Source organism: Marmota marmota, unplaced genomic scaffold, assembly GCF_001458135.2.
Source record: "Marmota marmota marmota unplaced genomic scaffold, marMar, whole genome shotgun sequence".
Taxonomy (NCBI): Eukaryota; Metazoa; Chordata; class Mammalia; order Rodentia; family Sciuridae; genus Marmota; species Marmota marmota.
In genome coordinates this window covers 19,590,172-19,603,970 of record NW_025999998.1, presented here as the reverse complement: position 1 = coordinate 19,603,970, position 13,799 = coordinate 19,590,172, and the positions used below count along the sequence as shown (strand labels likewise).

General features: G+C 37.5%; 1 protein-coding gene across 5 annotated transcripts in view; it reads right to left on the bottom strand.

Moving 5' to 3' along the window:
* The window catches only part of Cep78 (centrosomal protein 78), a 31,741-nt gene extending 18,269 nt beyond the window's left edge, over window positions 1-13,472 (bottom strand). Inside the window, exons 1-8 of one of the 5 annotated variants that reach the window (XM_048806947.1) lie at window positions 12,945-13,472; window positions 9,400-9,572; window positions 9,232-9,304; window positions 7,867-7,970; window positions 6,686-6,860; window positions 3,081-3,194; window positions 1,772-1,836; window positions 1,399-1,510 (exon numbers count right to left, since the gene is read on the bottom strand). In XM_048806947.1, coding sequence (XP_048662904.1) covers window positions 1,399-1,510; window positions 1,772-1,836; window positions 3,081-3,194; window positions 6,686-6,860; window positions 7,867-7,970; window positions 9,232-9,304; window positions 9,400-9,572; window positions 12,945-13,197 — 1,069 coding nt within the window. In that variant the 5' untranslated portion in view covers window positions 13,198-13,472. The remainder of the gene's footprint in view (window positions 1-1,398; window positions 1,511-1,771; window positions 1,837-3,080; window positions 3,195-6,685; window positions 6,861-7,866; window positions 7,971-9,231; window positions 9,305-9,399; window positions 9,573-12,944) is intronic. The other 4 variants (XM_048806948.1, XM_048806949.1, XM_015492949.2 and 1 more) reach the window with 4 other exon arrangements.
* Window positions 13,473-13,799: the final 327 nt, after the last annotated feature.

Genomic DNA, 13,799 nt, shown 5'->3' with positions numbered 1-13,799 from the left:
CAAAAAAAAGGCCAGTTTTCTAATAGATTTAGATTAACTTATTCTACTGTGTCATTTTTTCTTATCACAAAGAAAAAAATTGTTTGTGCTAAAGATAATTTGTTCTAGAAAATAAAAGTTAAGAACTCTTTAGAAATAACACAAAAATTTTAGTGAATTAAATTACTACAAACTAAAATTTACTTCACTGGTTGTTAAAGAGTTTTATTTAAAAGGTTTTTCCCATTATACTTGGTCACAAAATCATGGATATTTTTATTTCTAACTATTATTAGATTAAGTATTACTTGGAAGATTAAATATACATTATAACAAGTAATACAGAAAACATTTCATTCTAAAACATTCCATCTAGGGTCAATAAACTTATTTGCAACATTGTTTCATAAAGATTATATATATTTTAAGTTTTTTCTTCATCATTTAAAGAATCAAGGTGTTATCTAATATTTAATAACCTTTTTTCTTTTTGGTACCGGGGATTGAACTCAGGGGCACTCAACCATTGAGCCACATCCCCAGACCTACTTTGTATTTTATTTAGAGACAGGGTCTCACTGAGTTACCTCACAGCGCCTCACCATTACTGAAGGTGGCTTTAAACTCCCGATCCTTCTGTCTCAGTCTCCCTAGCTGCTGGGATTATAGGTATGCACCACTGTGCCAGGTTTCAATACCTTTTAAGTGGGAATTTCAGAGAAGTGGGGAACAAGGAGAAAAAATGTTGTTTCCTATAGTTTTAAGAAAGGGTACTACTCCATTTAAAAAAAAAAAAAATTGGCAACACACACCTATAATTCCAGCAACTCAGGAGACTGAAGCAAGAGGATCACAAATTTGAGGTCAGCCTCAGAATAGAAAATAAAAAGGACTGGCCTAGTGGTAAAGCACACCTGCTGTGTTCAATCCCCAGTACTAAAGGGAAAAAAAAAATTAAAAACTTTTTTTTTTTAATTAAAGAAATTTAAAAAATCAGGTTGGGGGCATGACTCTGGTAGAGCACTTGACAACAAGCTCAAAGCCCTGGATTCCTCTGTAGCATCATAAAACAACAAAGGACACTAAAAAGCAGTGTCACCAAAGGGCATCCCAATTTCAACTGCAAAGTATGCAAGGTAATCGTCAACTGGGAAACACTGAAAATGATGAACATTTTATGAAAAACAAAAAACAAAAACGGCTAATTTAAAAAATGGAAATACTAGTATTCTTTCTATAATGATTCATTTAACTATTTCTACATTCTACAAATTCTTGTTATCTGTTTCAGAACAATTACAGTCCTGAGAAGATATACATGTGTCAATACAGACAATGAGAAGAGTAATTTTAACACATTAGAACACATGGAAGATATAAATTTTAAAAGTATTAAAAAGACAAGACATATAGAGTTACCAATTCTAATAGTAGCTTTTCCTTTTCGACTATTTCCCAGAATTATTGTTCTCTTTTTCTGTTTAGCAGTTTTAGATGGTTCCCTTACTGATGGAGAAGTTATCCACTGGTACTAGAAGAGAGATACAGGTAATTTAAGTACTGGTATGAGGATTCAACCTTAACTCGAATTTATTAGGATATTTTAAGTTAACAAAAGGTTTGCAGTTTTAGGATTCCAAATTAAGTCTCAAAATATTTTTAAAAACAGAAAAGCCACCTTAACTGACTGAAAACTTCATTTAAGAAAGTGCCCTGGCAATTTTATTTTACTAAAAACAAAAGAAAAGTAAATGAATAAAAATTCTTTCTAGAGGACTAAAACATGTTATACCTCTGACTTAGCACTCCTTCCATTCTGAAGAACTTTTTTGATAACTGCTTTCATCATAGAATGATCTAAAGTAAAATGAAAATTGAAATTGTAGTAACTTTTCCAATGAGTGGCTATTTCTATTTAAAAACAAAAGTCAACTAATCATTACTTTTCCCATAAAATTAAAATATTCAAACCAAAGTTGTGATACACCCATGAAGCTGCTCCTCTCTCATCCTCCTTTTCTCAGTAACTGTACCACTCTGTCATACACATTATCACTGAGGGACATTTTAAAAATTACTATTTCCTTCATAGCTCACATCTAATCTATCTACAAGTCGTCTTCTTAATTATACTTTGTTTTATCACCTCCAACCTTCCACCCTAAGCTAAGCCATAACCATCTCTCACTTCGACCACTTCGAACTAGTCTGTTTTCCTTCTTATTCCTGCCAAATGAAATGCTACTTGGATCATGCCTTTTTCCAGCTCAAAACTCTCCTGTGGTTTTAATTCACTCTAAATAGTCCAGGTCCTTACCTTGGCCTTTAAGACCTCAAAGTAACCCCTGGCTAGCTGTCTGATCTCATAGGATACCAGATTCTCCCTCACCAAGTGCTCCAACCATGTTGGTCTCCTTGCTTTTCCTTAAATACTCCATCAACTCTACCACCTTGTACTTTTATTCTCATTACTTCCTTGTTCTAGAATTGCTAATTCCTCTCTTCACTCAGGTCTCTCTGTATGTCACGTTTCCAGTGATGTTGTCCCTTAACAAACCTATCTAGTACAGTCTCATCAGACCCCATCTGTTTTCTTATTTTAAGGCATTCTTGCACTTTCTGCTATCTCAAATTATACTACTTATCTGTTTACTCATTTGTATTTGATTTCCCCCATTAGAACATAAGCTGAGTAAGAGTAAGACTTTAACTAGCTGGTAAGTTTAGTGCCTAAACCAGTGTTTGGCACATAGAAGTATTCAAAAATTATTAGTCAAATTAGCAAATGAATGAAATGCTCTCTCCCAAGAATTCAGAGGTTCCAGAAAAAAAAAAAAAAAAAAACCAGAAATAATGCTCTTGGTAGAAGCAGGTTTATTATCTGGGTTCACCTGTATTCAGAGTAGCAGCCAAGAACAATTTACAAGTATAACTCATTTTAATTGGCAAATCACCTGCTAAAAACATAAGGAAGTACAAGATTAGAAAAGTATAAGATTAGGAAGATAAACATATTAAGCTTTAAAAATTGTCAATACATGAACAAATTCTTTTTATTCTGCTATTTGTTAATTAGTTTTTTTAAAAATGAGGTGACATACCAATGAGTGAATTTTTTCTTATATCCAGAATGACCAGCGTTCTATTGGTTTCAAGGGCCTCTAGTAAAGCTTTGGCTCCTTCATTGGTGAGGCCACACTGCTGCAGGTCAAGAGCTTTCGATGAAAAACAATAGGTCATTTGCCAACTCTCTACATGTTTAACATTCAGACAACTCTCATTAATGTTGGAGATTCCTGAACAAGATGAGTCATGGAAGGTTTTTAATCTTGAGTATTAAAAAAATAAAATCAGAAAGCATATGCAAATACATACTCTGGGGGGGAAAAAAAACAGAGCATCAACTCCCCCCAAAACCCTCTTCTTGGATATGCTATGATTATCCATACTTTAGTTCTAATGAGTCACCCCACATATTTTATAACTGCAGAGTTGAAAAGCACTCTAACAATCTGAGAGAGAGAAAAATTGTCACAAAATGAATATCAGTTCATAATTAACAAGGATGCTAGTGGCAGTGTAAACATCACAGGCAAATACTGGGTAGTATACTGAGGTTGCACTTTATTCCTTTGATCATGATCTTGAACTCCAAATGAACTCAAACTATAATGGAAGGGGAATTTGGGTACAATGGCACACACCTGTACTCGTAGCTCTTAGCTATTTGAGAGGCTGAGGCAGAACAATCAAAAGTTTAAGGCCAGACAGGTAGGGTGGTGCACGCCTATAATCCTAGCAGCCGGGTAGGCTGAGACAGGAGGATCTCAAGTTCAAAGCCAGCCTCAGCAAAGGCGAGGTGATAAAAACAACTCAGTGAGACCCTGTCTCTAAACAAATTACAAAATAGGGCTGGGGATGTGGCTCAGTGTTTGAGTGCCCCTGAGTTCAGTCCCCAGTACCTAAAAAAAAAAAAAAATGTTTACGGCCGCCTGGGCATCCTAGGAAGACCCTGCCTCAATAAAAATAAGTGACATGATATTAGGAAATGAGGCCTTGGGAAAATAGACTTAGATAAAATCTTGGGAATAGAGTCCCCATTTTGGGATAAAACAAGAAGACAGGTTTCTATAACCCAGGAGGAGCACCTACATCAGACAGTGGATCTGCCAAGGGTCAAATATAATGAAGCTAAAGATCTGCCCAACCTAGACTTCCCAGCCTCACAATAAATTCCACTTTTCTGTGTAACTACAATGCACCAGGTAGAAAATAAATGAATGAAAGAGCAATAGAGGACTTTCCTCCATTTATTAGTAAATGATGTAATTTTATTCTTCTTTATGGCTAAGTGAAACTCTATTGTGTATGTATAACACATTGTCTTTATCCAGGATCAGGGGGAGGGAGAAGGAAAGGTAATGGATTTGTACTCCATTGAAATGGAGTAAATTATGTTATATGCATTTATGAATATGTCAAAATGAGCCCCACATTTATGTATAAATATAATGCACTAAAAAAAAATTAAAGGTGCTCAAGCTATAGTGAGTGAAAAAAGTTATAAAAGGGGTAGGTGGCTCTCATTTTAGTAAAGTTTAAAGTTTTAAAACTGACAAAATTGCATGTTTATGAGTGCGCAGGCCTCACATATATACTGTTAGTGTGAACCACAAAATGGAACAGCATTTCTGGAAGACAATTTGGCATTATGTGCCTTTATCTTTGAAAATATGTTACATTAAAGTCATTCCACTTTTCAAGAAGTAATTCCAATGGACACATACATTCTTTTACTATACATTTAAATAGGGGAAAAGTACAAACTCTCTAAATATCAAATAGCAGGGAATTCATTAAATTATTATGCATCAATATGAGGGAGTACTACATGAGACACTATAAAGCAAAATACAGTAGGGTTACCGTACAAATACAGTTATCTCATACTAGATAAAGGCACCATAAACATTCATTGAAGAAAAGATAGCCTCTTCAACAAATAGTGCTGGGAAAACTGGAAATCCATATGTAACAAAATGAAATTAGACCTCTCTCTCTCACCCTGAACAAAACTCAACTCAAAGTGGATCAAGGACCTAGGCATTAGACCAGAGACTGCACCTAACAGAAGAAAAAGTAGGCCCAAATCTACATCATGTCAGCTTAAATACCAAATTCTTCAACAAGACTCCCAAGCACAAGAGTAAAATCAAGAATCATTAAATCGGATGATATGAAACTAAAAAGCTTCTTCACAGCAAAGAAAACAATCAAGAACATGAACAGAGAGCCTACAGAATGTAAGAAAATCTTTACCATCTGCAACTCAGATACAGCAAAAAACTCAACACCAAAAAAACTCCCAAAATAATCCAATCAATAAATGGGCAAAGGAACTGAACAGACACTTCACAGAAGAAATATGAATTGTCAACATATATGAAAAAATGTTCAACACCTCTAACAATTGGAGAAATGCAAATTAAAACTACACTGGAATTCTATCTCATTCCAGTCAGAATTGCAATTATCAAGAATAAAATGACAGTAGTGTTGGTGAGAATGTGGAGGAAAAGGCATACTCAAACATTTCTGGTGAGACTGCAAATTGATGCAACCACTATGGAAAGCAGTATAGAGACTCCTTAGAAAACTTGAAATGGAACTACCATTTGATCCAGTTATCCTACTCCTCGGCTTATACCCAAAAGACTTAAAATCAGCATATTAAAGTGACGCAGCCACATCAATGTTTATAGCAGCTCCATTCACAATATCTAAGCTATGGAACCAACCTAGATGCCCTTCAACAGATGAATGGATAAAGAAAATGTGGCATATATACACAATGAAATATTACTCTGCCATAAAGAAGAATGAAATTATGGCATTTGCTGATAAATGGATGGAACTGGAGATGATCATGCTAAGTGAAATAAGCCAATCCCAAAAAACCAAAGGCAGAATGTTCACAGATACAAGATGACTCACAATAGATAAGATAGGGGGTGAAGTGAAAGTTCACTGGATTGGACAAGGGGAAGTGGGAGAAACAGAGGAGGGAATGGGAATGGAAAACTCAGTAGAATGAATCAGACATAATATTTTTATAGTCATATATAAATACATGAACAAAGAGAACATGAACAGAGAATCTATAGAATGTAAGAAAATCTTTACCACCTGCACTTACGTGTAACCCCATATCACGTACAAAAATGGGAAGTTATACTCCGTGTATGCATGATTTGTCAAAATATATTCTACTGTTATATATAACTAAAAAGAACAAATAATAGCACTCTATAGTTCTCTATTTTTGTAATCTCTTACATGTATAAATACATCTGCCAAAAAAAAGCTAAAATATGTATGCCAAAATGAACAGTGGGTGTTTTGATTATAGGTAATATTATCTTTTATCGTTTACTCTCTCTGTATTTCCTATGAAGAATATATTTAACTTTTATAAAAGTTTAAAAGCCATTAGGAAAAAAAAGGATTTTAAAAATATCTTGGGCTGGGATGTTCCTTGGTGGCAAAGTGTTTGCCTCACATTCGCAAAGCCCTGGGTTCAATTCCCAGTTCCAAAAAAGACAAAAAATAAAACAGATACATTATGACAACAATACAATTCCAAGAGGTAAGCATATTTGATACTCAAAATTCACCATTTTCAATTCTAGAAGTTCATTTATCTTACCTCTAAGCCATAAATCCTCACTAAGAGAGTCTGCAAAAGCACATGCCCCCAGGTCACCAATGAGGGAGTTGCAATTCAATGTGATTCGCCTTAAGCCAGCCATGCAGTCAAGATCTGGTCTCCTATAGCGAAGACTCTCAGCCCAGGTTTCTTCATGCCGTCTCATGGTTTGATACTTCAACAATTTAATAGCATGAAATTAAATGCTTAAAAAGGACACAGAAAAACTAAAAGAAAACTAAGTATGGCTGATTATGTCAGTGCCTTACACACACACACACACACACACACACACCCCAAGTATATTTGCTGGAGGTCATCTTTAGTATATTAAACAGTAGATTGTGACTTAGGGGTCCAGTGACCCAGCTCCCAGTCTGCCACCGACTAGTTGTGCAACTCTAGCCACTGGGTAACCTGTTGCAGATTAGTATGTAAACTGACAATTCAATTAAATTTCAAGAGTTTTATTTTCCTTTATTTTCACACTTTTTACCATTATCTATTGCAAGGATCAGAGGACTTGCTCTATAGCGGCCCAAAAGTAAACATTTTCAACTTTGTGGGTCAGACAGTACCTTTTAGAAGTACTCAACAATTCAGGTGTAGGTTGAAAGTAGTCACAGTTACTGTGTAAACAACTGAACATGGTTGTGTTTAAAAAAACTGGTGGTAAATTTGATCCACAAAGTTTGCCTATCCCAGATCTGTACCATCAAACTATAAAAAAGGTTTCATATCAAATTATCAAGTAATTGTATGCCAAAATATAGTAGTTAAACCACTATAAAGTTATTAAGGCACCCTTAAAATCATTTTTTAAAAACTATGATTTTTATTGGTTCATATATTATAGCAGTTAATATTTGAGTCACTGAAGTAAAATGAAGACTGTAATGCACAAAATTTCTTTCAGTGCCCAAAACATATTTTCAATAACTAAAGGCACACAAATGTATAATTCATAATGCATTATACTTTAAAATCTCACCTAAGATTAAGTACAATATCTTACTAAATGGTAGAACCCCAAGCTAAACACAGGTCACATTCTTTCATTAGAAATATAATTATAATCACCATATGAATGAAAAGATAAAAATAATTGCCATCTCATACCAAAGTATTACTGTGCTTCAAACACATAGCACATTTTCACAAACTTCTGAATACAAAGTCACCTTTAAGATCTTGGCCATGTGATCTGCTCCCTGCCATGTCAGACTACACCCAGTGAAGTTGACTGTCTTAAGAGTGATAGAGGTCTTCACAGCTTGACAAATAACTAAAAAGAAGGGGGGAAAAAAGACACATACAATAAACCGAAGAGCCTAATCAACCTGGTCAATCCTTTTCTTTTTTTGGTACCAGGGGTGGAACCCAGGGGCGCTTACCCACTGAGCCATATCCCCAGCCACATACCACATCCCCATTTTTTATTTTGAAACAGGGTCTTGCTAAGTTGCTGAGACTGGCCTCCAACTTGCAATCTTCCTGCCTCAGCCTCCTGAGCTTCTGGGAGTACAGGTGTGTGCCACCACACCTGGCCTCAACTTTCTTGAGTATATTTTAGTTTATAGCTGTATTCTTAAAAATCACTCTCTATACTCTTTCCAAAAACTAATGGATAGGTACATTCTACAACATGTTTGTGACAAAGTGTTATTCTAATTTACAGCAATAACATAATCCTATTAGATGCTAAAATTGAAAACTCTGTATTCCCAATCACAGAGTAAAGTATTATAGAGTTTTTGAGCCATCTGAAAGAAAAAGAAAAGTCTAAAAAAACATGATTTTTTTTTCTATTTTATTTCCAAGAACATACTTTGATCTTGATCATCAATTTAAATGTCAACTATAAACCCAGAACTACATCAGGTGCTCTTATTAATATAACTAGGTGCTCTACCAAAGCACATAAGATACAAGAGCAACAGAAGATAGAGGACCTTAAACTCTGTTCAGATTGAAATGCAAGCTTCCTTACCCCTCCAGACCATGATTCCACACACCAATTCTTCAGGACCCCAATCAACAGAAGACCTCTTGTAATTATCTACATGACCAGCCCTCTCCTGGCCAAAGAGTTCACTGACCTTTTATATGCTCCTATAGCACTTAGCATATATTTTCTATTTTAGCACACACCACACAGTGCATTAAGACTGCATTATAGATGCCATTTAAAAATAATGATTTTTTTCCTCTTCACATTTTGCTATTGCCATTCCCATAAATATTTCTTAGAAGGAAAACCCTAAAAGATGAATAAACACAAAAAACAGAATACCAGACAGAAGAGGTTTGTGTGGTTTGTGGCTTAACACATCCTTTAGTAAAGTTACTTCAGAGAGTAATCAACATGATAAGCTTTAAGGGTAGAAGTGATAATGGATCAAGATATAAAGAGGCACAGGAGGTAGCTCAGACAGAGGCAGCAGCCAGAAAAGGGTTATTAATAAAAAACCAGACAGGAATTAATATGGTATATAGGCAAACAGACCAGTCTGATGGGTCAAAAGTTAAAGAAGATTTAAACTCACTTTCTAAACCTCCATCTCCAATTGGACAGTTTGCAAGAGACAGGTGCATCAAAGAAGTCGATTTATTCAATCCCTTTATTAGAGGAAAAGAGTTAAAAAAATTTATTGAGTATTTCCCCCTACAAAACAACTATGAAATGTTTGCAGGCCACACTGAAGAAGGCTTACCTTTGTTAAAATAATTAAATCCCTCTCTCTCAGAACTAGTCCATTTAACTCCAGGTTCCTTAGCACACTTGATATACTTAGACAGCCTTTAAGAGCTTTACACAACTGGAAGGTCACATCTTTGGATCTTATAGCAGGAACGCGACTTCTGCAAACTTTGTTTATGTCAGAACCTAAAGCAAAGTTATTGTAAAATTAGCAATCTCAATGATATAGTTCATCATTTAAAAACATTCGTTCACTATTAAGGCGCAGACATGAACCATATCCTTAAAAAATCCTTGTAAGGAAAAACATAAGAACTCAAAGTCACATGAGGTACAGAAACACAAACCTTATACATAGAGTTTTTTAAGATGGCAAAGAAATTGCACCTAAGGGATAGCTTCAAGAAAATACTGATATTGAACCCAGAAAGATGAAAGTAAGTTAGAGTGGATAATGTATTCTTCTAAGAGGAAGTGGAATGTGCAAAGGCAACCATGCCTGACTCCTGCAAAGCACTGTAAATGCTGCAGGTGGAATGACTACACTCTGCAGGGGTTGAGAAGAAGAGCTGCAAATTTTAAGAGGCAGAAACAAGCCTGGAAAAAAGTTGTCTTTTATCTCACAAGTGATGAGAACTAGGGCTACCACACACTAGGTGAGTTCCTGGCATGTCAGAATAATGTGTCTCACTGTGAGAGGACCAATTAGATAAAGAAAAGGATTAGAAAAAGGCACCTGCTTTCAATTAAAAAAAAAAAAAATACCCCTTCCTCAGGCATAACTAGCCCCATGAGGCTTGGCAGAACACAGCTCAGATTTCAGTACCTTTGACAAAATACAAGTTGTGCCACCAATTTGCAGAGGTCCTGTGAGTCACATTAAGCATTTTTTTTAAGCATATGGTTTCATCTTAGAAAGATCACTTGAACTGAAGTGGGCAGAAGAATTAAGGGAAACTGAGTTCAGGGGCAGCAAAACTAGCTAGGAGCTTCTGCAATAGTACAGGCAAAATGTAATTAAGGTTGAGTAAGTGACATATAAGAGGTTAAAACCTAGACCCACTGGATTTGAGAAAAGAATAAGATTCAGCAAAGGATATCTGAAAAGAAATTGGTCCACAATACATTTTTTCTTACACTGAGTATAAAACATTTGGCAAAATCAAGTATACTAGTTTTGACTCTTAAGATCCCTCTCATTTTTCATTTATTTTGATTTCTGCTATTACTGTGGTTAAGTCCCTTCAGAGGTGCAGAATAACATCTGAATGAGATACAGAGAAAAGGTGACAACTCTTCAGTCAGGGGTGTGATGAATGGTCCTTGCAGAGCAGACCATGGATGGTGCTAACCTCAGACCTTAGAAAAAGACTAGGCATATGACAAATAGTCAGGTTTTTAAATAAATCCATAATCACTTCCTCTCCAAGATCTCCATACCCTCCTTCTCAGCTGGTTACTTTCTCTCAGCTTATAAACATAACTCAAGTCCATCCATTTAGAAAATGTTGCAAGCCTTTCAAATATTTTCTCCATCTTCTTTGTGGGTAACTCAGATCCTCTCCTATCTTCACATGCCTATCTTTCCACAAGGCCCAAATCTGTATCTAGGGTTTAGACCTGCCTAACAGACAAATCTGGAAGCTGTCTTAAAACATTAAAGATGAACTAAGATTCTCTTCCCAACCTAATCTAGTTGTCCTGTGTCTTAGGGAAAGATGCTACTCTAAATTCTAACTAGTCACCAGGCCCCATCCATTCTCATCATTCAAAATCCAGCCCTTCTCCCTATCTTAATTTGGGCTGTTAGATTACAATTCTTTCCCAACTTTAATTTGTCTTCCGTATGGAGGACATAGTAGGGCCCTAAATCAAAAGTCCACTTCAACATCCTTCGTTGGTTCCCCACAACCTTCAGGATAAACACTGAACATCTGATCTATTTGGCCTTCATCAGTCTCAACTCTCAGATCTTTCTCAAACTCTAAATTTCAGTTCTGTACCCCAGTTTGCCATATTCTTTATTTACAATTCTGCACAAACTGTTTCCTTCTGTCATATGGCTGGGTTCTACACATCCTTCAAAAGGATGGCACCTCCTCCAAGAAGTCTTCCTTGAACCTCCCTCTTCAATTTTCTGTGCTCTGCAGCACCTGGGATCACTTCTTCCACAGCACTGACCCAGAAGCTTGTGCTTACTTGCTGTCTCCCCCAGCAGAAGGGGAGAACCTTTGGGGCAGAGGCACACTAAGCTCATTGTAGTGCTACCAGGACACTTTACACACATGACCTGATTTAATACTAAAAACTCACTTAAGAGTTACTTTAATACTTTTTTATAATTGTAAGAATTGTAGTTCAAAAAGTAATTTGCCTCAGATCACATAGAATGTAAACTCCAGAATTCAAACCCCTAGGCTACCTCTAATATCTGTACACTTTTGTTATATGATACTACTTTAAAAAAAATTTTTTAACAACATCTGTCTTTATTAAAAAGATATGAAGAGTGAGATAGGAATATATATGTTGGGTGACAATTTTTTTTTTTTTTTTTTTGCTTCTTTGCATATGTCCATGAATGAACATGAAAGCACCACAAATACTGATAGGGGAGTTAAATTAAGCATGGTGAATTTACAAATACAAAATCTGCAAAAATTAAAAATAAAGAGAAACAAAGAACAGAAGCATTAAGAGCAATCACTTTGCCTAACAGATCATCCTAAATATATCCTGCAGGGAGCCAAGTTTGTCATTCTCACTCAAGTGTCCCCACTCCAAAACTTTACCACTCTCCCAGCCAACTGCCTGAAGGGGGCAAAACTACAAGGGCATCCCAGCTAGCTACCAACATCCCATGAAAGCAGATTAGGCTGGATTCATAAATTTACACTTTACTTTCCCCATCCATCTTTAACAAAATCTCTTTTATTATACTCATTTGATGGTTACTAATGGAAAGATGTGAGCCTCGTTCACGTCAATTTAGAAAATATGATTTGAGCCCTTATAATGTACAAAATGTTGTGAAAAGTACTATAAGGAATAACATCATTTTGTCACATGTAGTCATTCACCTGTTTTCTGAATAATCGGAGGGTCTAGATTCTAATTACCCTATTATATCTGTAAGCGGCTAATAGTTGAAAAGGGCTTTACAAAATTCTTACATACACACTTTTTTAATGAAGAAAAGGGTTGGAATATATTAATTTCCTAATCGCTTACTTTTTTTGTATTAGGCAAAAAAAACCAAAAAGGCATTGAATTAAAGAGGAAACAACTATCCAAGATTTAATGAGGTCCCAAACTGTGCTAAGCATTCTACAAACATCATTAACTCAGGGAATCCTTGAAATCACTTATCCTCGGTTTTCTTATTAAGCCCAGGTTACGGATGAGAACTCGGTACCTTAAGACCTTCAATAACTTGCCCACGTTCGCCTCGCTGGTACTGCACACATCCTCCAGCACAAAGCGCCTCTTCTAGGGCCCAGGCTCCACCTTGGACCTATCTAAAAACCGATTTCGAGGCACCCACCGAGGAGCACAAACCTGTTTCACCAAGCCACGGCTGGAAGAAGCTCTTGATGGAGATCACGGGCAGATCTTTATTAATCTTGAGGGTGCTCAGGAGGGGTGCCCAGTCCACCACCCGCAGGCGGTCAGCATTGAAGTCCAGCACGCCCTCCCGGAGGCAGGTGCGCACGGCGGGCAAAGGTACCGAGTCCTGCAACGCGCACAGGTACTCATAGTGCGAGAAGAAGTCCGCTGCGCTGTCCCGGCGCAGTTTCACCGAGTCGATCATGGCCAGAGGCTATCCCGGCCACAGAGACCACTCCCGCACCCACCAGGGGCCCCGGATCTCGCCCAGCTTCTCCAGCTCCCACCGCCCACAGTGCGCAGGAGCGGCGGCTCAGCCAGAAGACCACGGCCAGGGCCCCAGGCTAGGCCAGCTCGTCTACGCTGCCTTCCCGCGCTGCCTCCCGCTCTGCGGCCGTAGCCGTTGGCGTCCGCCTAATCAACCTCTGGGGCGCGGGACCGCGGTTCAAGCCGGAGGGCGGGTTCTGGCGCGGGTGGTGCGCGTAGACGTCAGCGCGCTTGCTTGCGTCCACACGCAGACTGCGCCTTCCCAAGGGGCGGGGCCTTAAGCCTGGGAGGCTGGCCAAGCTCAGGAATAGTAGATGGGTGTAATGTGGAGTTTGCGACAAAGAGTTTCCTTATTGATCTGAATAAATATGTGAAATGGATGTAGCAACGCATTTTTAAAACGTGATCTAGTCCTGCCGGGCGCAGTGACACAGGCCTGTAATCCCAGCGGCTCTGGAGGCTGAGGCAGGAGGATCGAAAGTTCAAAGCCGGCTTCTCAAAAGGGAGGTGCTAAGCAACAAAGTGAGACCCTGTTCTAAA